The 25,949-nt window shown below is 43.2% G+C and overlaps 3 protein-coding genes across 4 annotated transcripts in view; 2 read left to right on the plus strand and 1 right to left on the minus strand.

Moving 5' to 3' along the window:
• The first annotated feature begins 2,019 nt into the window (after window positions 1–2,019).
• On the plus strand, window positions 2,020–15,570 carry LOC310796341 (calpain-1 catalytic subunit-like). The gene is made up of 23 exons (XM_083658519.1): window positions 2,020–2,102; window positions 4,070–4,087; window positions 4,861–5,110; window positions 5,927–5,996; window positions 8,212–8,330; window positions 8,433–8,566; window positions 8,713–8,881; window positions 9,041–9,124; window positions 9,219–9,304; window positions 9,445–9,519; window positions 9,628–9,788; window positions 10,602–10,771; window positions 11,285–11,296; window positions 11,518–11,729; window positions 11,827–11,866; window positions 11,984–12,049; window positions 12,355–12,412; window positions 12,604–12,668; window positions 13,415–13,483; window positions 13,581–13,659; window positions 13,788–13,901; window positions 14,044–14,102; window positions 14,479–15,570. The coding sequence occupies exons 3-23, from the start codon at window positions 4,862–4,864 to the stop codon at window positions 14,503–14,505; spliced, it is 2,118 nt and encodes a 705-aa protein (XP_083514645.1). The 5' UTR covers window positions 2,020–2,102; window positions 4,070–4,087; window position 4,861; the 3' UTR covers window positions 14,506–15,570.
• Window positions 15,571–16,080: 510 nt separating this feature from the next.
• Window positions 16,081–18,128, minus strand: LOC310796310 (large ribosomal subunit protein uL14m-like). Its single transcript, XM_083658478.1, has 2 exons — window positions 17,811–18,128; window positions 16,081–16,584 (listed from the first exon to the last, which is right to left on the minus strand). Exons 1-2 carry the CDS (start codon window positions 17,888–17,890, stop codon window positions 16,218–16,220), a joined length of 447 nt encoding a protein of 148 aa, XP_083514604.1. The 5' UTR covers window positions 17,891–18,128; the 3' UTR covers window positions 16,081–16,217.
• Window positions 18,129–18,607: 479 nt separating this feature from the next.
• Window positions 18,608–25,949, plus strand: part of LOC310796464 (CSC1-like protein 2) — a 40,357-nt gene continuing 33,015 nt past the window's right edge. For both annotated transcript variants that reach the window (XM_083658648.1, XM_083658649.1), the window contains exon 1: window positions 18,608–18,872. The gene's annotated coding sequence lies outside the window, so the exon portion shown is untranslated. The remainder of the gene's footprint in view (window positions 18,873–25,949) is intronic.

Consider the following 25,949-nt stretch of genomic DNA (forward strand, 5'->3'; position numbering starts at 1 on the left):
AATACTGTCAGTATATAAGCTCTCATAACAGGCTTATCTGTCTTACATGGCATAATGGCATTACAATTAATATACTTAGACATTAATGTATGTATGTATCAAACCTGCATTTTTATTTGCAACAAATACATATAGGCTACATCAACTATAATCCCTACACATCAAACTGTACTTTCAGCTGAATTCACAAGTTCATACTTACAAGTTACAACACAACATACACAACCACCTGTGTCTTCCCAGATCACAGACTGCTCACTGAGAGCTCCCTAATAAAGATCAATACTGAGACGTAAGACGATGTTTAATCTAAAATAGCATTGTCAATTAATCTACATCTAACAATTTCAAACATAGACTGATCTTTCTGATGAATAAAACTGCTTCAATTAGTCTCACTAACTCAGCGCACACACATGCACACACGCGCGTACACACACGCACACACACACACACACACACACACACACACACACACACACTGCAAATTCCCCATAGAAGTTTATGTTATAATGCTAGACTGCCACCTGCAGACAGAGCAGCATCGAGCCAGCCAGAAAGCTGTAACAATAGACTACCAGAAAAGGGTACATTTTTTATTCAAAATAAAAGCGTGTAAGTTTCCTGTTCAAATCAGATTTTTATGTCTTTATTTGTTTTATTTTTGCAGCCCTGGATTGTGCATGTCATACACAGAGCATTGATTTATTTATGTATTTATTTATTTATTTATTTATTTATTTATTTATTTATTTATTTATTTATTTATTTATTTATGTATTTATTTATTTATTTATTTATTTTTATTATATTTGCTTGGTGTGGTATCAGTGTTTGGAGTTGAGATGGGCTCAGCCTACCTCTGTAGACTGAAACAGGGGGCAAAGGAGTTTTATGGCCCTAGGTCTGAACAATGCTTGAGTAAAGATGACCGTTAACTTTTGCAACAGACTATATGGTTCTTCTTTGAAGCTCGTCGTGGTCTGCTGTGTTCATTCAGGAATGTGAGAGGTACAGTGTGGGGGAGAAGCATGTTAAATCCAGTGTTGGCCTGGCAAGTTACTTTCAAAATGTAATATACTACATATTACTAGTTACTTTCATTTGAAAGTAATACGTTACTTTACAATATTACTTTCTGTGTAGAGTAACTCGTTACTTATTACACTACTTTTGCATTACTTTTACCAAAACAACAGCAGCAGCAGAATGACATCGCCGCCCCGGAACCATCCCGAAAAATAATTTCAACTGCCTTGAAGTCAGTGTAAACAATCCAAAATTCTAAATGTTATTATTTTCCTTTGTTATTGTCATCTATAGTGGTTATTTGCATAGAAACACACAGTTTGATTAGGAAATGATTGTATCTTTTTAAATATGTGCTTTGATTTAATAAAATGTAACTCAATTTGTAACTTGAGTTACTTGACAAAGTAACTGGTATAATATTACTGAAATCCTATAAGTAATAAGTTATATTACTGAGTTACTGCTAAAAGTAATATATTACAATGTAATATGTTACTTTTGTAATGAGTTACCCCCAACACTGCTTAAATCACAGTCCTGTTGATGACATTACAGTAAGAACCTCAGGTTATTTCATATCTGTGCAGTGCAGTATCATGGCAGTATCATATTCAAATACAGTTTCAGCCTGATCGGTCCAGTCCACAACACTTCACTGTGTTTTTGTGTGTCACCTACTTTGCATTGCTCAGAAAACGCGTTGTCACAACATGTGCGTCCAGTCCAACAAGACCTATTTATTGATTTATCTATCTATTTTTAAGTGATTTTGTTAATCACGAGTGCAGCAGTGTGTTGTGTTGTGTTGTGTGTTGTATAGTCGTGCAGGCCAGGCCAGGCCTGGGACAGTGTGGACAGAGAGAGCCTGGTGACGCGAGGTTAGTGGACAGTACAGTGGCTGGCTGGCCCCTCCTCCCGGTGGGCTGGGCTTTCCCGCAGTGTGTATATCTCAGTGGTGTGTACTAGCTGCCTCACTGCACCACCACTGCCTCTCACAGCACAGATTTATACGATTAGCAGCAGTGTCTGACTGACCCATTTGGAAGGAGCCGCAAATTGCATCCATTGTGGTAAGTGTTGTTTTGCTTTTTGGTTGTCCTTTTAATCTGACCTTTTTACGTGTGGTGACGCGTGATTAACGGTGCAGGTTTACTATTGTTGTAGGCCATATTGTAGCGGTTTGTTTCACCAATAACAATACAGAACACTAGTTATATCATCATGACAGCGCGCAACGGGAATCGAGTGTTGAGTACAGGTGGGGTGGTTTTTAAAGGTGAGAAGTTGTGAGCTATTGTGAGAAATCTCTGAAATGGACTATCGGCCAATGCGGAGACACAGAAGAAGACAGGCCTTCTGAACAGGTGCTGGAAACTATCTGAGCCTAGGCCTGGTCTCTGTATCCAGTATCATCATTATATGACTAACTGGTTACAAAGTAACTCTGGCATGGGCTATATAATGTAGCCAACATGCGAGGCTTTTTGGGGGGGAGAGTAGAGGGGAGCCCACTGTTGATGAGGCTGTGAACTGAACTCGTCGCTGTTTAGGGCGGTGGTTCTCAACTTGGGGTCAGGGGACTACCAGGGGTCCCCCTAAGGGGGTTCCAGGGGGTCCCCAGCAAATTGATGAATTGTTAAACTTCACCTTAGTTAATTTACTGTACAAGAAGTTAACACAATTAGAGAATGTACTGTAGAAGATTTACTATTTTGGTCATAATTCTCTGTTATCTCTCTCTAATAAAGATAGCCTACCGGTTCTCAGATTTATTTGGGTCTCCTAGAAAAAATATAGCCTAATCAAATGGCCTAAATGTGGACTAAATTAGGGATCCTTGATATGAAAAAGTTTGAGAATAACTGGTTTAGTGTTTTCTTTTTATTATATAAACTTTATTTCGCATTTCATAACATACATTTGAACAGACATCAGAACTGAAAACATGTAGAGATACAAAACAGTAAACAGCAGATGTAACATACAGTGTACATAAAATAAAGTAAAAAGAAAGAAAAATAAGGGTGCGAGAGGGGTTTATGGGTTCACATACAAACTTTCAAAGCTTTGCAGATAGACAATGTTTTGACTGCTTTTTTGCTTGTTGAGGATGAGATAGTAGAGAGGTAAAGCTCCATTTCCTTCATGAATACTAAGAATCTAGGTTTTTTGTTCGCAAATTTACATTTGTGAATGTGGAATTCGGTAAGAAGAAGAATCAGATTGATAAGAAAAAAACCGCATTATCATCTTTGACTTTGCAATCAGAGTGGTTGAGTGTTTTTGTTGATGTTGAAATCCTATTGATGACTATCACAGATCTGCATGCATCAGCTTTTCCCTGGCCTGATATCCCTTTTGCCACTAGCTCTTTGACATTCCTGCAGACTCCACAGGGCCTACGGGGCCTCCGAGGGGCGCTCCCACATATACAGTGTGTGTGGGTGTGCTTGTTTCTATCACAACAAGCACAGTCTATTTGCACAGCCCATCATTGTTTTTCCCCTCCCTCACTCATTCATTCATTCAGTCCCTCATCACTGGAGCACCAATCCCAGCCTCCCATCTTCCCCCTCCCAGTGCCAGCAGGCTACTGAAGAAACCTGCTCATTAGAATTCCTTCTCAGTGCAGCAGAGCAGCATAAATGGATTTATTTTTAGATCGTCCCGTTTTCTGCCGTTTCCCAGCACTGTTTCAGGAAGGAGTATTCATGTAAAAACATAAAATGTAACAATTTCTCATTGACTTTTTTCAACTTTCACTTAACTGTTTTACACTCAAAAGCTATTACCGATTCGACCCCCTGGTGACTTTGCTGAAAGTTGTGAAAGAAAGAGACCCTCTCTGGCTGGAAAAAGGAAGTGCACTCTGCCTGCAGCACTTAGGGAAGGCAGAAGGACATGCTAAACCCCCTCAGGGCCTGGGTTGGTTTACCAAAGACCCCTCTGCAAGCTCAAGCCAGATGACATCGTCAATTGAACATGATGTTACTTCAGTCAATGACATCTATCCTTTTTGTGTCTTGTTCTCCCTTAGCTTGTCCATTGACCCAAGGTATCATGTTTCCAACTCTTTTTGCTATTTATGATTTTTTTTAGATGTGTTTTAAGGTGGTGGTTTGCTGTCCTTGTCTCGCATTGCTGACCGCCCCCTCCCCCTCCCCAGTGCCACCCTGCTGTCTGCTTACATAATATCTGTATTGGGGCTTTGCGCTGTCTGTGTCTAACTGATTAAAGGCTCCATACTGTTAGCAGCAGCATGCTTATTGCCTGGGTGCAGGCAGGCCTTCGAATTATCCCCCTCTCAAGGAAGAGGAGCATAACGAGTAGACAATTCAGCCTGCGAGCTAGCATGCTTAGTTTCATAAAATGTCACTATCACTCCATTATGTCCTTGCCTATAATTAAACAGAGATGATTAACTAAGCTGGTTCGGCGGAGGAGATTCAAAAGTATAGTCTATAACAGTGTATATATATTATTAAGAATCTGCATTTATTTAGCATCTAACTGGTCTTTTTGCTTGAATATTTCAAAGTGTTTTAGGTTTGTGCTGCTAATGCAGGCCAGCAGGCGGGTGCAGGTTCCGAAAGCAATGACTAACACAATTGTGTCAGACCAGATTAGTAGAAGACAGATCCAGCCCAGAAAAATCAGCAAAAAAAATAAAAAATAAACAGGCTGTGCTTTGCACCAGGAACAAATGACACCTGATTGCCCCGGCTGTAGCTCATAGAGACAAGAGTGTGCCGCTGTTGAAGAAGCCGCTGCTATTTATAGTCGGGAGCGTGCTCACCCACCCAGCCCCATATTTTTATCTGGCCCCAGTATGTATCCAGGAGCAAGCGGGATATCTGCCACCATACAGGCGAACAGGCTGCGGGCAGAAGGCATGGGCTCCAAGGAGCAGGCGGTGCTCTTCAGCAACCAGGACTACGAGGCGCTGAAGCAGCAGTGTCTGGAGAGCGGCGGCCTGTTTGAAGACCCCTGCTTCCCCGCCGAGCCTCCATCCCTGGGGTTCAAGGAGCTCGCCCCATACTCCTCCAAAACCAGGGATGTGGAGTGGATGAGGCCCACGGTGAGAAACCCGAAGGGGGCGGGGAAGTTAATTATGACACATTTTTTAATTTGATTTTTAACATTGTTTTCTTCTTGGAATTCTTATTCAGAGATGTGTTACGTACTAGAAATGTATACAACTGTGATATTTTAATCTTAGTGATTGCTTTAATGATGCATATGGTTGGTTGGTGTGCACACATGTACTCATGAAAAGAAAAGAAAACGTCTTTCAAGACACACATTACAGATCTGGAAATAATGTGGAAGTATCTCTCGTTATTATTTTTTTAGAATGCTTCTCCCGGCTGACAGTGTGCATATAGGATTTCACAGCTTGCATAGGGCATGTGGCAGTTGACAGCACAGACTCCAATTTCCTTCGGGACAGGTTGTGTCTAGTCTACACAGTAACATGTTAGTCCCTCTCAGTACCAAGCCACGTCTGCAGTCTGGGACAGGTTGTGTCTAGTCTACACAGTAACATGTTAGTCCCTCTCGGTACCAAGCCATGTCTGCAGTCTGGGACAGAACGGGACAAGTAGGGACAGGAACCTGGCAGCTGTTGGCATCTCGTGGCATTCCCTGACCGCTCCCTCACCATGACATTTGTTTACAGTTGAAAAACACAGGACGTCGACACGTCGATGCAAGAATAGCAATGGCCCGGAAAGTCTGATGAGAGAAGCCTGATGACAAGTAGATCCTAAAATGTGTTGAGTTGTTTTGAATTAGCGTATAAAATGAAATGGCACTGTGGTAATGGGGGTTTAGAATTAGCTGCTGGCTGTTTTTAATAGCTGTCACAGTCACTTAGATGTTTCCTCTCTTGTAGGAACTGGGAGATGATCCAGAGTTCATCCTGGGTGGCGCAACCAGAACGGACATCTGTCAGGGAGCGCTAGGTGAGTCCTCGTTAGCCAAGTCAGTGTTAATGCCCCGTCTCGAGGAAGACCAGGCGAAGACAGGACGGCGGGGGGAGGTATCCTGGTCATGACTCAGGAAAATGAAAAACTGCCAAAGATGAGTCCGCACAACAGCCATTTGCAAACAACAAGTCTTTTGGAGATGGAGGAACTTATTGATTGGGGCTGTAACTGAACCACGCGGTTCGATTTGACTCAAAATGTAGAGTGCCATAGAAATGACTTTTTGTTCTTGACATAGACACTAATAGTCCTAATGTCCATTAGCGGACACTTTTGTCCAAAGCGACGTACTTTTTAACTAAGTGCACGCTATGATTCAATACAATTCAATACAATTAAAATAGGATGTATGACTGTGCAGAATGATGTTGATTTCTGAGACACAATTCCAATCTTTCCTGCAATGCTATTGGCTTGCTAGAATGTAAACAACAATTAAAAAATTTGCAAATAATTTTAATATGTGGAAATAATATCATTTTAATGGAGAGCTGGAGAAATCTTTCTGCCCCACGATACATATTGTCACATTTTTGTATACAACATTATGATGGGACATATATGATGCCCATCTATGCTCAATTCCGTCTCACAAGTTGTTGCAGCAATTATAATAGTATATTATATAATAGCAGTAAACGTAATAACTCTGACTTTGATCCACGTCTGTAGAATGGCCCACGTCGTGTTCTGCGTGTGTTTAGAAAGAATAAAGCCGGTGTGAGACTGCGCTTGTGGACTCGTCGGGGGTTTGTCCTGGTGAAATATCTTGTCATGTGTGATCCCCCTGTTACAGCTCACTCATATAGAGTGAAACATCAATAACACAAAGACTCCTGATTACAAGACAGACAGTTGTGTCATCTGAACAGAAGAGTGACTGACGACTGATAACCGTCGTGCAGTGTGTCCGTGCCAAGGGTCATGAAAATGATTGTAAAGCTCACTGCAAAGACAGTAAAAGTAGGGTGGTGTTTGCTGTCAAAAGGGTGTAACTGCACTTACGCCCGTCTGACACCTAGCAAAACCCCACTTTTGACACTGACCAAGCCTTGTGGGTAGACTGGAGGATCCTAACAGCACTTGTTAACATGACCTGGTTGCAAAACCACAGACATTGATATGAACTGTTTTTAATGAGTAATGTCATCTTGTTTGTGTTTGTCTTAATAACTGCCTGCTGGCTTCCAACATGTATGTTGTTCTTTTGTGTTTGGTGAGCTGAAGACAATTTTCCACTCTAGTGACACTGGACAATAAAGTTATATTCTATTCTATTCTATAATAAGATTAAGTTTATCAAGCGGATGATATGTTGAGACAATAAGTTGATTTTAAGACTCATTATTCTTGTATGAATAACTACTGTTGTACTCAGTCCTTTCCCCTGGCTGGGTGGCGGCCCGAGTGACAGTCTGACAGTTTTGACACCTAGCAAAACCCCACTTTTGACACTGACCAAGCCTTGTGGGTAGACTGGAGGATCTTAACAGCACTTAGGTCAGCTCATAATGCATGCTGACATAAGTAATGCTAGCATTGCAGCATGATAAAATAATTTCTACTATCCTATATTCAAATTCATATTCTAGGTCAATTTTACATGATATAAATATGTTAATATTCCTCCAGCTTGGTCGGGCATCCATACAGGCACGATTGGCTGTGTCTGCGGGTGGGAAGCCGGATTAGGGTTAGGTGTCCTGGTCACTGCACTAGCGCCTCCTCTGGTCGGCCAGGGCACCTGTTCGGGGCGGAAGGGAACTGGTGGGAATAGCGTGATGCTCCCACGTGCTACGTCCTGCCGGTGAAGCTCCCCGCTGTCAGGTGAAAAGAAGCGGCAGGCAACTGTACAAGTACAATTGGGGAGAAAATGGGGGGGGGAATGAGGCGTGGAAGTAAAGTAACTTTATTACTTTTTAAATTAGTAATTAGTAACTTATTACATTTTCTGAATAGCTTGTCCAACACACTGGCACTTATACACCAGACATTATGGCAGAAGTCAAACAAGCATCAACTTTTAAAGTCTCGTGATTGGATGGGCCCAGGCAAGAAGTGGGCGGGCCTAGGCCCATACATAGCCACGCCCCTGTTGTGATGCGTCAACATTTTTTATTGTATCTCAGTATTTACACTCTTTCCCGTAATGGTTGTTTGAACATCCCCCACACGTCTCTCTGATTTCAAGGTGACTGCTGGCTCTTGGCGGCCATCGCCTCCCTCACCCTGAACGAGAGGCTCCTTCACCGGGTCGTTCCGCACGACCAGAACTTCCGCGACGACTACGCCGGCATCTTCCACTTCCAGGTACTTAAAGGTCAACTGCTGCACTGTCTCCTTCCCGGCAAGCGTAAGTAAGGCACTTTACATCTTACAGTCCTAATGTGTGATTCGTGCTCTGCGTTGCAGTTCTGGCAGTTTGGCGAATGGGTAGACGTTGTGATTGATGACCGATTGCCAGTCAAAGATGGCGAGCTGATGTTCGTCCATTCTGCTGAGGGCAACGAGTTCTGGAGTGCTCTGATGGAGAAGGCTTACGCCAAGTAGGTGTTGAGAACGGTCTGGCCTGGTTGCTAAATTATTCAGCACTAGTCTATTTGTCTCAAGCAAGGAAACTGTAAATCTCTCTCTCGCACACGCTGCAGTTGAAAGTCATTCAAACCTCCGTGGATTTGGTGTGTGGTTTCAGGTTGAATGGCTCCTACGAGGCCCTGTCGGGAGGAAGCACCATTGAAGGCTTTGAGGACTTCACAGGCGGCGTGTCGGAGATGTACGAGCTCCGCAAAGCCCCCAGAGACTTGTACAGGATCATCGGCAAAGCCCTGGAGAGAGGCTCCCTGATGGGCTGCTCCATCGATGTAAGTGCTGGACCTGCTGTGCTGGCACACCACCAAGACTCGCCGGGTCGATGTTCTCCCATCTCAAAAAGGACCAATCATATTAAAAGCATTTTGATCTGATCCTGTGGTGGATGGTTCTTACTCAGATGTGCCAATCGTGTTTCCATATGAATACAGATCACCAGTGCTTTTGATATGGAGGCGGTTACGTTCAAGAAGCTCGTGAAGGGCCACGCTTACTCCGTCACTGGACTGAAGCAGGTCTGTGTGTATGCTTGTTGATTCAATCCATCCAGTTGCTATGAGGCGTGTTCTCTATGAGACTTAAGTCGCCCGTCTCTCCGGTGTTCTATAGGTCGACTTCCGCGGCAACATGGAGCGACTAATCCGGGTCCGGAACCCCTGGGGCCAGGTGGAGTGGACCGGTGCCTGGAGTGACAAGTGAGTGTGCATAGCATACCAAATATACCCACATTTGCTCGAATAATTCCCATCTCGAACCATATATTATTTGCTTGGTTACTGTCTCCTTTGCCTCGTAATGGTTGAATATTTATACCTGTCGGCCTATCTTTGTGTAGCGCTCCTGAATGGGACGAGATCGACCCATCCGAACGGGAAGACCTGCATCTTCAGATGGAAGACGGAGAGTTTTGGTAAGTTCCCACAATTTAACATGGTCACGGTCTCGGCCATCTCCGCTAATCGCTGTATAAATAGTGGCGCTCGGGTTTCTCATCAAACGCATTCTTCTCATCCTCTAGGATGTCGTTCAACGAGTTCTTGAGGCAGTTTAACCGTCTGGAGATCTGCAACTTGACCGCGGACGTGCTGAGTGACGACAGCCTCAGCCACTGGAACACCATCAAGTTCCACGGCACATGGAGGAGAGGCAGCACTGCTGGAGGCTGCAGGAACCACCCCAGTCAGTCACACACGCACACACACACACACACACACACACACACACACATGCACACACACACGCACACACACACACACACACACACACACACACACACACACACACACAATATTATTAAAGAAATTGTACTACTGTATTTACTCTAACAGTGGCCGGTAGTCATTGATAATGCCTGGGGGGGCGTGGTCGACACGAACAAATACAGGCCGGGGGGGGGGGGGGGGGGGGGGGGGGGGGACAACAACAGTGGATACTGGTCAAATGCTGGTGCATGTTATATAATCTAACTGTGATTTGTAGTAACGTACAAGTGCCACAAGATGGCAGTAGCTACATTCAAAGCACCATAATGAGACCTGTCATCATCAATTACCGTAATTATCGGTTATGCATTGCAGTACCAAAATATGAGCACATCTACTTCTCAAACTGAGGGAATCATAAATAAAGGCCTGCCTCTTCCAATAAAGGCCTGGTACCCTCTGCAGGTGAGCTACATAAAGACCCGGGCCAATATGAGAGGAAATGCGGTACTGCATATTACAAGCACACACAGCTCCTGGTCTAACACAGACCAGCGCACACAGCTCCTGGTCTAACACAGACCAGCACACACAGCTCCTGGTCTAACACAGACCAGCACACACAGCTCCTGGTCTAACACAGACCAGCACACACAGCTCCTGGTCTAACACAGACCAGCACACACAGCTCCTGGTCTAACACAGACCAGCACACACACAGCTCCTGGTCTAACACAGACCAGCACACACAGCTCCTGGTCTAACACAGACAATTGAACCATCTGCACAGACACATTTTGGATCAACCCTCAGTATAAGATCACCCTGCTGGAGGAGGATGACGACCCGGAGGATGACGAGGCGGCGTGCAGTTTCCTGGTGGCTCTGATGCAGAAGGACCGGCGGAGACATCGGCGCCAGGGTCAGGACATGCACACCATTGGCTTCGCGATCTACGAGGTGAGAGCCGAGAGGGGGAAAAACATTGCCCATTGCTGCTTCGCAAAGTTTATTATCTACACTGATTTTTTAAAGACAGGGCGTCAGGGAGAGAAAGGCAATTTTACGGTTGAATTGACTTAATATATGTGCCTACCAGAGCCGTGTATATAGAAGAGTCCCAACATCTCCATTCACTCCAATTGATCAGTTTTTTACTCTCAAGAGTTCCAGGAAGTAAGGTTCTGGATTCAGTTTGTGATGTACATTACTTTGAAATGTTTTTTTTTTTTTATATATAAAATTGTACATTATCAGCTTTATTTTAGCATTAGAAAAGTAGCGCGAGCCTCCTTCCAGGCTGTTCATTGGCTAATGAGTCACGCATTTTGGACCTCCGCTGACGCCACTCTCTTACTAGATTGCTCTGGTGCCTGCTAGTGCAACATGAGGTCACCACTAAAGATACTGTGTTCCAGGAAGTAAAAGAACCAATACCATACTAATCTTTTCACTCTTATCTTTTTTGTGCAGATTCCAGAAGAGGTATGGCACAGCACCAAACACCACCACTGTCAAGACTCCACCACAGCATTATAATTAACACCATGACTTAAGTCTTAAGTACTATAGTACTAATACTATATCTTAAGTCTTAAGATATAGTATTACCTTTTACTTCACCTACCTTTACTTTGTCCGAGTTGCGTAACTGTGTGTGTGCGGTGGTATTCCAACCCGAGGTTTGTTTGCTAATGCCCTCTCAGTACAAGGGCTGCCAGAATGTCCACCTGAAGAAGGACTTCTTCCTGACCAACTCGTCGTGCGCTCGCTCCGAGACCTTCATCAACCTGCGCGAGGTGAGCGCGCGTCTTCGCCTGCCGCCCGGAGAGTACCTGGTCGTCCCCTCCACCTTTGAGGCCGGTCAAGAGGCCGACTTTGTCCTCAGGGTCTTCACCGAGAAGCAGTCCGAAACGGAGTACGTGTCTTTTGCCATGTGGTTATACACGCTTGTAGCCACGGTAACGTGCGTGTGGAAATGGAAAGCTCATGCTCACATCTTTTTTCCATTGCAGAGAACTAGACGATGAAATCTCTGCGGATTTGGAAGATGAGGTAGCTATCTGAGAATCCTAAATGACATAGGATGAACACTGGAAAAATGTACCTACATTTTAAATAAAGGATGTTACACCAGTGCCTCATTATGCTCAATGCTTGTTCTGCCTACAGGATGAGATAACTGAAGATGCCATTGATGACTCCTTCAAGTCCATGTTTGCCCAGCTGGCAGGGGAGGTAAGCTCCTAAACACAGATCTTACCTTTTGTTTAAAGGTTATTCTGTTTCCATATCTGCTCTTTTACATTATAGTCGTATATATAATTTTCACATATCTGCATTAGCATTGCAATTTTGTCCAATCCAATGCATCTGTTTGTTTTGGTCATCACACATCATGAGAATCAACATCCACGCCATTATTTAAAAGTCTTAAAGATTAGACATGGTATCACTCAGTCTTATTACGGGGAAGAGGTTAACACATATGAGATTCTTTCAGTCTTACTTGAGTATATTGATCTCTTGTCTGTGCTTTTTAGGATATGGAGATTTCTATTTGTGAGCTTCGGACCATTCTGAACAGGGTCGTGACTCGACGTGAGTTATACTTATTCATAGTTTATCATGCATGGCTACTGGAAAGTTTACACATTGGTATTACTTTCCATCTGCCATTCCTGTATTACATTTCACTTGTTGTGCATATACCGCCCACTTGCTAAAGTGCCTCTCAGATAAGCCTGTGTGTGCTAACTACTGAGTAGGTCACGCTGTTTTTGTCATTTCAGACAAAGATCTGAAGACGGATGGCTTCAGTATGGAATCCTGCAGGACTATGGTCAACCTCATGGATGTATCCTCTCAAGCTATTGGGCATGAATAGCAAAAAAAGAAAAAAAAAGCTACTTATATTTTTAATTATAAACAAAACAACTTGACTTGTTGGGCATCTGGGTAGTATAGTATATAAAAGCACTCGTCTACCACCACGGAGACCCGGGTTCAATTCCCTGCAGCGCTACTTCCGACTTGGTCAGGCGTTCATACAGACACAATTGTGGGTGGGAAGCCGGTGGGGTTTGTGTCCTAGTCGGTCCACTGGGCCGTCGGGGCGCCTGTTCGGCGGGGAGGGGAACTGGGGGCAATAGCGTGACCCTCCCACATGCTACGTCCTGCCGGTGAAACTCCTCGCTGTCAGGTGAGAAAAACCGGCTGGCGACTGCACACACTGTATCGGAGGAAGCACGTCCTAGTCTACGGCCACCGGCGGTGGGGTATGTGTCCTGGTTGCTGCACTAGTGCCCCCTGTGGTCGGTCGGGGGGGCGGGGAATGTGGGAGCATGATCCTCCCACGCACTACGTTCTACCGGTGAAACTCCCTTCTGTCAGGTGAAAAGAAGCGGCTGGCAACTACACATGTATCAGAAGAATCATGTGCCAGTTTACGGCTGTCCCCAGATCGACAGAGGGGGCGGAGCAACGACCGGGAATTGACCAAGTACAATTGGGGGGAAAATGGGAGACAAATCTGAAAAAACTTGATAAAAAAAAGAAGACTCGTTTGTGTCCAGTATCATCCCTTGACGCAATGATTCCCAGAAAGATGGCAGCGCACGTTTAGGCCTGGTGGAGTTTCAGATCCTCTGGAATAAGATCCGAAAGTTGCTGGTAAGAAAGGGTTTGTCTTCAAACGAACAATACACAGTTTTACACTTGCTGTTTGTTTATATTTCTGATTTCTCGTTGTACCCGTCTCTGTTCTCAGGTCATTTTTAGACAGTTCGACCTTGACAAGTCAGGGGCCATGAGCTCGTACGAGATGCGTCTCGCTGTGGAGTCAGCAGGTACACGGTTCTTGAGCAATCGACGACACACACACACACACACACACACACACACACACACACACACACACACACACACACACAGGCAATAGTGTGTAACCCTCTCTTTGATCTCCCCTCCTATGTAGGTTTTAAACTGAACAACAGACTGAACCAGATTCTGGTAGCCCGCTATGCAGAGAATGAAATCATTGACTTTGACAACTTCATCTGCTGCTTGGTCAAACTTGAAACCATGTTTAGTGAGTATTCCACATGTTGTTCTAAGTGAATGTGTTTGCAGACTAATAATAAGTAATAGACTCCTGAATCTAAAAAATAGATATATTTGCTCTTGCACATGTACAGCATAAGGAAAGATTTATTATTATTAATGTTTTACAGGATCTTTCCGGCAGCTTGACAAGGAGGGAACAGGAGAGGCTGAAATGAATATCACAGAGGTGAGTTATGTTTCACAAGTACATTTCTAAAATAAAAGTAAAGCTGCTGCAGTGCACACAGCGGGAAAACTTCAAGAATACTTCAAAAATTTATTGTTCTTGTGAACAACACACAGGAGGAAAACTTGGCATTAGTGTGCAACAACCACCAGTTACTACCACTAACAATGCATCACCTACTAGCTTCAAATCACAATCAGTTTAAGTTTGTGATTAAGTATGTGATTTGACCTGAAATCCTTCTCCTTATATTACCTACATATTTTGAAGCATGGACATGTTGGTTGATTGATTGATTGATTGAAAAGTACATTTCAATATATGTATCCATCTTCTCTGTCCACTTAACTCAATCCTGTCTTTCTCAAATGTCTAGTGGCTATACATGACCATGTGTGGTTGAAGACCTTAACTAGCAGAGCGACGCACAGAAGGGGTACAGTGCCGTGCCGAGTGCCATGAACCTGGAGCGCTAAAGACTCTCAGCCTTAGTGACCTGGGCGATGAATGATCCTTCTAACACATCCCACCTCAGTACCTGAAGTAGCGACTACCCACCTACCTTAAGTAGTGGCCGAGCTGTGCAACGGAGAACCAAGGTCCTGCCAATCCAAGTACTTCTCACCTATACCTTTAGAAACTATGCAAAATTGCTGTATAAAGCAGTCACTGTGCTACACCGACCAGTCATCTCTTTATATACATGGCATGGGTCAAAGCATGAGGAAATCACTAGCTGTAATGTGCATTGCAATGTCTAATTTTATATTGTCCCACTTTTTTTTTGCCGTATGTCTGCATGTGAACTGATTTATTAACCAATGACAACTGTCTTCATTGTACCAAACCTCACAAAAGCCGAAGGTGGAAGAAAAGTTACAGAAATTGAATTTGTGATTTCTTTGAGGTGTAAGTCTTTGTTACTGCAGTGCTTCCATAAGTGAAGTCTTACTAGTTGCTCATAATGATTTTTTTTTTTTTTTACTTATTTGTGTCTACATTTTTTTAAATTGACAACATTTTAAACATGACCTGAACACTTCAGTGTTGTTTAAATTGGTTGTCGTTTCATTTTTACAACTGTAGGTGGCAGCACAGGCATGACCTTATGTCAGTATGGGAAAGGTCGTTGTTGCCTTTGATATTGAAGTTAGTCTATTTATTTTAGCCTCGTTTCCCTAACGTAACTTGAAGTCAAATATCTGACCGCTGATGAAGTTTTACATGATAGATTGTATTATTGCACTGGGATGTGGTTCAGTGTAGGGAAGCTGCTAGTGAAGTTCAACGTGCAATTACTTCAGATTAAAGCTATTTTTAGTTTAAGGCGTCACATCAAGCTGATCACTGAGAGCCTTATACTTATACCCATAACATATAGACACTGCTGTTAGGGGAAAAAATGTGCCAGTCATATTTGTGTACTACTGTGTTGTGTGAATGTATGTTGTGCCTTCAAAAAATAAATATTTCCCTCAAGATTTGTGCAATGTCAATGCATTCTATCCCACTGCTTTCAAGGTTTCCCCTGGCTTTTTGGTAGGTGCTGTGTCACTGGGCAGTTGTCAAAATAGTTGTCGATTCTTTTTCTGACGATTGACTAATCGATTAATCGTTGCAGCTCTAATTACCATATACGTGTACAAACATCTGGAAAAGCCAGAGCAGATAGTAAACGTCACCGAAAAAGCTTAAAGACAAAATACTTGCGATAGTAGTCCTGGACACATTGATTTTACATTACCAATAGGTGGTGCCCAAAATGGTTTGGGTGCTGTGCCTAAGCCTTATAATGGTAGGGAAAACCCTGGCTTTCATGGTGTGCTGTTCATGGGAACTTGGCCCACGTTGGACTGTTTCGTTCACTGAAAAAATTTAGGAATGCCTCAGTAAAAATGCTTGACATGTTGACAAAGATTTCACATTAAAAGTTATAAAGAAAAATTCTGACTGGGTGCATGTTTTTGTTTTGTATTGAAGGACGCTGATGAGACAAACCACAAAATGCTCATACAAATGTACAGTAAATTGTTTTCTTTGCAACAGTTGACAGCAATAAAGGACAATGAATAGGCAAGCCTAAAAAGTGGTGAAATTAGATTAGTTATGCTGGAACTATACAAATGTACTAGCAATTGCCAACAGTTTGGAGTAGTTTCCCTCCATTCTACGCAGATGTGTAGGTATGGGGACCTTAATTCTTGTTCCGGTGGGGTTGCCATTGTCCTCTATCAGAACAACATTGTTCGAATCAAAACGTGCAGTCATGCGTTCTCCAGGCATCTTGTGTCCAACAATAAGTGCCTTCTTCTTCCCGCCCTTGATGGCGAGCAAAACTTGGTCACCAACTTTTCCCACGCCGTTCTTGGTGTAGACATGAATGACCCGGGGTGCGCGGTGATATGGGGTGTTTCCAAGAGAGCTGTTATCCACAACTCGCACTCTTGTCATTTTCTGAATGGCTGCTGCAACAGCTGAGACACTGATGAGACAAAAAGGTACATCGGCCATCAGCATCATCCTACAGGAAGAGACTACTGGGCCTAAACCCGAATACAGGATCACGGTAAATTCCTTCAAACAGGCCATTAGTTTACAGGGCAAAGTAGAAGTGACAATAGACCCTTCTCACGGGGGCCATTTTGTGTCGAAGAGGCAGAATAAACACAGGTGCAAGCACAACACTAATGAGGGTTTCCTTCTTCCATGATTGGAAGTTGGAAACCCTCATTAGTGTTTTGCTTGCACCTGTGTTTATCCTGCCTCTTCGACACAAAATGGCCCCCATGAAAAGGGTCTATTGATTCCAACACAGCTGCTCGTCATCCCTACCCTGGATCTCCACAACTGAAGATAGTCTGAACCCCAAAAGCCTATTTTCACTGCAGCCATTTCGATGTGTCAAAGCAGAGTAAACATAGTAGTAATGTATAGTATGTAGTAATGTATAGTAGTGTAATGTATAGTAGTAATGGATAGTAATGTATTAGTTAGGCTATAGGTAGATGTATTATATTATAGTATTTTATGCCTGTATATACTGTATATTATTTTAGGAAGATTGTGATGGAGGTTACATGGTTATTTGGATGGACATATGCTGTATTTAGAACCAGGTTGAGTGAGTTTTTGTTTGTTTTCTCTTGTTTGTCTTAAATTTATGATTTTAAAATGTGTTTTGTCTTTTACTTTGCATATTTGTAATGTATCTGTATTGTTTGTTTTGACTGTGGACCCCAGGAAGAGTAGCTGTTGCCTTGTGTAATGGCTAATGGGGATCCTAATAAACTAAACTAAACTAAACAAAACAAAACAAAACACAGGTGTAACCAATAACATTAATGAGGGCCCTGGCTGGCAGAACTCACCTAAATGGAACCATCATTCATGTTATTGGTTACACACCAGTGTTTACCCTGCTTGGCTGCTTCAACACGTCAAAATCCCATTTTTACTAGTGATTATGCTCAAGTGCAGAGTTTGCTTTTTGTGACTTGCCCCTATATAGGCCAGATCACTGCAAATAAAACACTGGTCTCAATTTAGTTCAGCTGGTTAAACAAACAACTGTGAATGAGGAATGTGTCAGTAGGGCCTAAACCAGGCCACTCACGGCGAATACACAACCGTTCACTGTCACCTCACAAGTACTTGTTAAAATAACACAGTCCACATTTCTAAAAGTTTGACAGAAAAATGACTTAATACCTGAAAGCCCTCTGTTGGGTTAGTGACAACGCCTCTGCAAGGAGCCCACCAAAGGGTCTGGAAACCTGGAGAAGAGCCATGACTACAGCAGACACAGTCTATCTGAAGAGAAAATGCAGAGCTCAAAACCTTGGGCAAACCTGGGCTAGTTAGCGGTTAGCTAACAACAGAGGAGTATCGTGCGATGACAAGTTGCAACAAATCGGGATCGTGCTTGGTTCAACGTTTTTGCCCCATAAAGGCAGTGTAATAGTAGCGTCCCGATTAAAGTGAGAACGCCACCAAAATATTTTGATAGCTAGCTCGTTACCCTTCTACACTCGCACGCCATGCCAATGTCAAAATGTGACGTCAGCAAAGTGCGACTGCAGCCGCATTTAGCCGAGCGAGCTAAGAAACAAACAGAATAGATAAAACATCGAGAGACAAACGGTCCCACCTTCAAATAACCAGACCAGTACTGTTGTGCGCAAATTGTACATGTTCATCATTTGTGACCATACAGCTGACTGACAAAGGAACAAGCAAAAAAGCTACCAACCCAGTTAGCTTGTTTGTCAGACGTCATAAGAATGCGCTAAAGAAAACATAGATATATACTGACATAGAAGCTGCACCAACGAATCATTGCTCAAATAGACCTGTTTCCCTTCTACTTCGTCTATGTCTAATTTACGTCACGGCCTAAATCCCCATCCATTGCTTTCACCTCCCATTCGCTCCCGTTGGACTGGTTAGCGAGTTGTTAAACCGGGCTGACAGACACACACAACCTTAGCTGTTTATATCAAGGCCGAATTCAAGCCCTCTCGTTAGATAGTGTACCTAGCGTTAACTGGTTAGCGCTGGCTCGGCAGCTAGCGGTCATTGCTGGTGTTGCTGTCAGGGAAAAACAGTCGTGATTCGATGAGGGAATTAGCCACAGGGCGTTAATAGATAGCCTCCACCTGTTATTTGCCACATCGCGGAGCTACGTTTGCTAGCGTTAACCGTTGCGGTTGACTGCTAAGCTCACATCGGCTAAGCGGCTGACAAATTCTGCCCCCTGCGTATCATAGCAAGGTAAGTCAGTAGTTTAACGTTAACGTTACTAAGCAGTAATATACGTTAATATTTGCTGGGTATTTGTGATGGCATGTCTTCTGCTGCGTCCAATTGCGGCAGCGAACCGTGTTAACGCTAGAACAATAAGCGAGTAAACACATCGCCCAACGCTTGACGTACTAGCAAATCTACCATAGGCATTCAGCAGCAAGGTAAACTAGATTTAGTTAACGTTAATTGTTTTATATGCCAACTCTGTCAATGTAGGTCATTTAGGTATTGTGTGGTTTTGTTTGAAGTGGAAGCTGTGGCATTTGTGCATGGTTTATTTATGCATGTCACACTCTGTTCTATGGTCACACTCTAGCCACTTGCTAGCCACAAGCTGATGTTCTGCAAGCCGATGCTAGCGAGATTGATATTGAAAGCCCGCAATGTCTTTCTCTATCACCTTAAACTGTCAATAAATGATAATCCCTCGTCAGAAACATAACATAATGCATCTAACGTTCATTTAAACTTTTGCCTAGCTATAGCGGTATCATATTTAGGCATGGCAATAGATGATCCGCAACCGATTAACGTTAATAATGTTAAATCCAGTAACGTTAGTTGAGGAATATATTGCCCTGAGAATATGTTGACAGTTGCACAGCTCTAATCACTTCGATTCATTAACACGGAGTGATGATGACTAGCCACAATCCGGTACTGTCCTTTTATCTTTCCTTTGGCTCTGTCCAGGACGGGATGAATATGAGACGGCTCCTGTTGTTAGCAGTTTTAATTCTGTATTCATGAGCTCTAAGGTGTTGAGTGACTGGGATGAAATATTGATGGTATGCCTTTCAGAGAGAATTATCACTTTGACATACTTGTGCTTAGAGCCAGTCCCTTATGCTATAATATACAAGATTCACTATTTTACATGAGATAACAATACAAAATATTCACTGATTCCCTTTAGGAAGCTGCCACTTATCCTACTTATTGATGAGAATCCTAGCTGGCTAAAAGGAGAACATATTTGGGGGTCCCACTTCCAAGCTCGAGTGACATGACAGCTGTAACTGTTTGTGGTTTGGTGGTTGAGACTTTAAGTCCTTTTGCAATGGGGGAAAAAACAAAACAGAAACACCATAGTGCATCACCCACCTTAGTCTTCTGTAGATAGAATTGAATTGCAATGGCAAAGTTACCTACACCGTCCAAGATAATGTCATTATTTTTTACATGGATATAATTCACCACTGAGTCAGGCTCTCTCATATGTCTAGTAGTGCGTTGACCCATTATGCTGATTTGCAGTTTTTCTTTCTCTAGTCTCTAGGTATAACACTCAGTTAGCCACCTCTTTGTCAGTCATCCAACTTGCACTTTGCCCTATTTTGAACACACGAACCTCTGATTCTGAGCAGGGATGTGATTTTTCTTCTTCTCCGGGAATTTACTCTCCATTTTCTCCTTCTTACCCCACTTTTCTCTGCTATGTGTTGTCCTGATAGGCTATTTGTTGTCACACGATTACGAAACCAAGGGTTTTGACATAATAATCCTCTGATAGCACAGGTGTTGAGCAGTATTTGCATGGCCAATGATTTACAAGCTACTACCCAGCCACAAGGCTAATAATAGGGGCAATTCTACATTATCAGCCAAGTCACTTGTCCATCTTGTTTATGCAAGCTAACTCGTGCCAAGTTTGAAATGTTGTCAAACAGAATATTGTCACGACAGATTCAAGCCTCCAGGCATATTATTATCATTATCAAGGCTTTATCTCATTGTCTAGCTTCAGGCAGTCTGATCCACCATGAGCATTTAATTAGAGAAATGGAGACTTTACCAGATGAGGTAGTTTGAGGTGTGGAGCTTACCTGCTAGATGGTAGTCTGGGGCCCAAAGCGTAGCACCACGTCATCCGGCAGATGACGCCGGGAACGGCAAAAAAAAGAGAGAGAAAATAAGCTAATATTAACATAAATAAATGTGATGCGCGTTATCTAGCTATGTAGCTGCAAAAATAAAATGAACTAACACCATATAAAAGCATCCTTCTATGGGGGACTAAGCGGAAAGACCACCGGAAGAACCACCGGAAATACAACTGGGGGCGGGTCTTAGGGCGGATGATCATGTGACGCGAGGTTAGCTAGCTGGTGGCTTCTGATGCCGGTGCAACGGCTCATCTCTTGCCAGCTTGCTCTTAGCAGGTCCTCCAGCACTTCGGTCCGGTCCTGTTTAGACACTTTATTTGGACATTATAGCACACAGACATAAACTTAACACAAACTTTGTTATGGAAAAGGACAAACACAACAGTGTATTATCCTTCTCACGAGGCCCCCGCCGCCATCTCAGCAAGCAAGACTAGTATAGGGCCCCTGCTCTCATCTGGAAGACCTTCTCCAAGACAGCGTAACCTCCTGGTATTCATAGTATTCCCATGACGTCACAAGCATTTTCCTACCAATATGGCGCTACAATACACACAGCTCATTGGCTGTTTGTGTCACTTGATTGTAATCACCTGTTAATTGATTACAATCACCTGCTATTTTCCTACCAAGATGGCCCTGTGGTGATGTAACAGAATACTATCAATTGACATTTTCCTTGCCGTGGTGGAAAAAGTAGCCAAAAAAAAACCATGTGGAGACTTAATATGCATGTTATCAGGGGCTTTCCCCGTCTATATGTCACATGTAGTTCAATGATGTTCATCATGTCTTCATTTATACATAGACGTTTGTGTTTTCTTGTGATCAGACATAGGTTTATAGATGTTATTTATTTACCTTGACAGTTTCGACGAGTCAACTCTCGTCTTCGTCAGAAGCAGTCGCACTGACAGCTGGGTATGACGTGTCAACCAGTTGCTTTCATACCCACCAGCTGTCAGTGCGACTGCTTCTGAAGAAGACGAGAGTTGACTCGTCGAAACTGTCGAGGTAAATAAATAACATCTATAAACCTATGTCTGATCACAAGAAAACACAAACGTCTATATATTTCACATGTGATTACTGACATAGTTAGAATAACTGTTACAGCGTGATGTGCGAGGTGGATGTCAATCAACTGAAAAGCATTAATTGGGAATCACGCTTCTGTAGCCTATTTATGGAATATGCAAACATGGATATTGATGACAGCTACTGGACAAACCATGTCAAAGAACAGCTTCAGACAGACAAATTGTTGTCAGTCAGAGGAAAGGGGAGGAGAGCAAGACAGGTGTGTGCCGTGTGAATCACGTTCCTAGACTACTTACTTGCACAACTCCACTACTTCCTGAAATGAGTAGGGCATCTTGGTTTCCTGTCCTACACTATTGGATGAACTGATTAATGTCAGGTGTGCCTGACTGCTGCGGTCACAACAACAGTGATCAGGCACACCTGACATGAATCCGTTCATCCAATAGTGTAGGACAGGAAACCAAGATGCCCTACTCATTTCAGGAAGTAGTGGAGTTGTGCAAGTAGTCTATTAGATGTAGTATAATTTTGTCATATGTCAAATGAATGTGTGTAGGAATTTGTGGGAATTGACAACCTAGTCGGGTATAATAACGTTGCGAGGCAGGCAGCTGGCCAAGCTATTAGTTTAACTCCGCCCCCAGCAGTGAGCTGGACCAATCAGCGTCCAGAGGCAGCTACGGTCGGGATTTAAGGTGTGATGACAGCGAGAAGCGAGCCCGTGATAGACGGTGATAGACAGATGGTCCATCCAGTCACCTCCCAGGTATTTTTTGAACGCACCTGCCCTTTTCCAAACAGTTTCTAAAGGCGAGGTGCCAGGAAATGGTTCTGTGTAACAATTAGCAAACGATCTAGCAGGTTAGGTGTAGATGGCCCTTGGCACTTTGCTCAAAACTAAAAGGTGTGCTCTTCCTTTGTTAGTTTCAGCTGACTCCCACCCACAAATCTATCAGATGTGGTAACTCACACACAGAAGCCAACGCCAAAAACGCGTAAAAGTCACAGGTTATTTCGAGTAAGTTGCCCTAGACCAGTGGTTCTCAAAGTGGGGTCCGGCGGGGACCACCTGGGGGGTCCTTGAAGGGGGTTCCAGGGGGTCCCGAGCAAAAAGGGGAATCATTTATTTTCACTATAATTCCATCCACAAGTAACACAATGACAGAATATGACTATTTTGGCTTTAATACGCTTCCTGTAATGAAACATTTAAAAGCAAAAATCATGAGATGGGTGACTCTGGGACAAACGAGTTCCGTGGTCTACTTTGTGTCAGTTTAGGGCTCCTTGATGTGAAAAAAGTTTTTGAAACAACCACCCTAGACTAGAGTAGACCACTCGACTCATTCACATTTCTGATAGGAGTTATTTGGGTCGCCAAATAAATCTGCAGAATCTCTTCCACAGTGTTTTATTTAAAACGTGCATATTGTTTTACTGAGAGGAAGAAAAAAACAACGAAACTGCCTGTTAACTCCACCTAAATGTATTTATTTGCTCTCATTTATAAACTATTTGAGGTGTATATGTTTTCAATGATGTCGTCGTGCATAAAACAAAGTTATGATTTACCAAACGCATATCTCTTCGAAATGGCTGGTTTACCTATTCGAGATCATATGAGGTGATGCGGAAATGACAGTAAAAATGGTCAGGAACGTTTGTTCATTCACAAATTCACTCTTCTCATCATTCATAGATCAGGCCTATTGTGAATTTGGTCACAATGGTTTAATAGACTACTTGCACAACTCCACTACTTCCTGAAATGAGTAGGGCATCTTGGTTTCCTGTCCTACACTATTGGATGAACTGATTAATGTCAGGTGTGCCTGACTGCTGCAGTCACAACAACAGTGATCAGGCACACCTGATATTAATCAGTTCATCCAATAGTGTAGGACAGGAAACCAAGATGCCCTACTCATTTCAGGAAGTAGTGGAGTTGTGCAAGTAGTCTATTGTCATCTTTAAAAAGTAGCTCCCCCCAAAAACCTGCTCTAAAGGAGGATGATGACTCACTCAATGACATCATTCTGTTAAGAAGGCACGATTGGCTGAAGCTTGTGTGATCTACAGTAACCTTCAAAGGTTTACCCAGGTGATTGTGAAGCATCAGGTGTCAATCTTAGCTGTCGTCGCTGTGTTGACAACTTGTAAAAGATCCTGTTTTGAATGGATCACACCTGACCTCTACCAAGATTCCTTGACGACTGTTGTGTTGTTGCCAGTAGATGTTTCCAATGCAAGTGGAACCCTGTTGTTGATTTAAAAGGAAGCTATTTGCTAATCTCTCTTGCACAATCAGAGAAGGCAGTTAGCCGTGAGCATACAATCGTTTTCTCGTTTAAGGGGGAGTGGTGGTTGTTTGACCCTGACTTAAGTTGTATCCATCCGAGAGATCGTTTTTAAATCGTTGAGGTTTGCCTCATCCTGTTGGAGATTTTGGCTCTTTTTCTGGATTACATGGTAATGCAAACAGATTTGACCAAACAAAGCCGTCGCTCTGGTAAGAATGCCGGCAGCGGTTGTGGTGGTTAGGGTTAGGGGTCATCTCAAGGGGATGGGATGTTGCACGATTGTTAGCATGCATTATGGACCCTTCTCACGGGGGCCATTTTGTGTCGAAAAGGCAGGGTAAACACAGGTGCAAGCAAAACACTAATGAGGGTTTCAAACTTCCATGATTGGCATTTGGAAACCCCCATCAGTGTATTGCTTGCACTCGGGATGCACGATATATCGGCAATCATATCGGTATCGGTCCGATGTTGCAATGTTAATATCGGTTATCATTATCAGCCAAATTCTTCACATTGAGATGAAATAATGCAGTAAATCTATGATTTATGGGCTTTTCCAAAAGTTTTGGAAATAAAGAAATGCATTACTTTTTCAAATTCAGTGTTTGCATGTGTTTTTCAGTATGTACAAAATGTGATGATCATAAAAATTAGGTTTTATACAGATCATATCGACATCGGTAAATATCGGTTATCGGCCATAACAGCAATGTTAATATCGGTTATCGGCATCGGCCAAATTTTTCATATCGGTGCATCCCTAGCTTGCATTGCACCTGTGTTTATTCGGCCTTTTCGACACAAATTGCCCCCCGTGAAAAGGGTCTATTAGTCCTAATGCGGAAAACATGCTACACCGTCCTCCTCGACTTGGAGCGTCGCCGACAGCAGCCAGACCTATATACTCGAACTTCCGCTTGACGAGGGAGTAGCAGGGGAGTCCCCCCAGCAGAATGAGTCAAATTGTGTGATTTCACTCGGATTTCAATGACTAGAAGTTAGCCCAAGGAGGGATGAATGTAATGTATATTCTTGGTAATAGCTTTCGCTCTCTCCCGTTATTTCTCCATTGACATGTATACTGGCGCTGTTGTTCGGGGAGCTGCTCAACCCTCGACACATACGACGCAGGGTTTGACGTTATAGTAGCATGTTTTCCATTTAAGCACTGAAGCGAAGCAGGTTGGCATCAATGGGAGCCAATTATAATATGAATACCAATAGACCGATTTATTTATGAAACAGAGTCCACTACCTCCTTTGGATAAGTCTTTTACAGCATAAATTAGTAGTGCATGCGATAGCAAGTAGTAGGGATGTTAACAATATGACATTTCACAGTACACTATGGTATCTATCTACCAAAAATATCATGGTGTAATATACGGCAGGGGTTCCCAAACTTAAGAATGCCCACCTGCTGTAGGCTGAGTTTCAAATGTGACAAATGTGATTTCCTCCCTCCCTCTGCCTGCACCTTCCCTCGGTGTTTATTTGTATTTTGAGACTGTATGCTAGACCGATGCTACCATAGCAACTAGCATCAGGCGCAGAGGGGGCCGAGTATTTCTGTGCTGCTGACTCATGCTGTCGGCATGTCTTTCTGCGCTGCCGAGTCATGCTGTCTGTCGGCTCCACAAGTAGTACGACGGTCCATTCATGCTGCACCCATCTGCCTCAGTCTACTTGACTGCTGGCAAAGAGTTGTCGTCGAGTCAAATATATTTATAACACAAGCAGGTTTATCATTGACATGCTTTTATAGAGATGAATAGACAGCGCTGCAGATTAAAAGCAACCGTTTAGCTATT

This window comes from Poromitra crassiceps (assembly GCF_964638095.1).
Source record: "Poromitra crassiceps genome assembly, chromosome: 22".
NCBI classification, from domain to species: Eukaryota; Metazoa; Chordata; class Actinopteri; order Beryciformes; family Melamphaidae; genus Poromitra; species Poromitra crassiceps.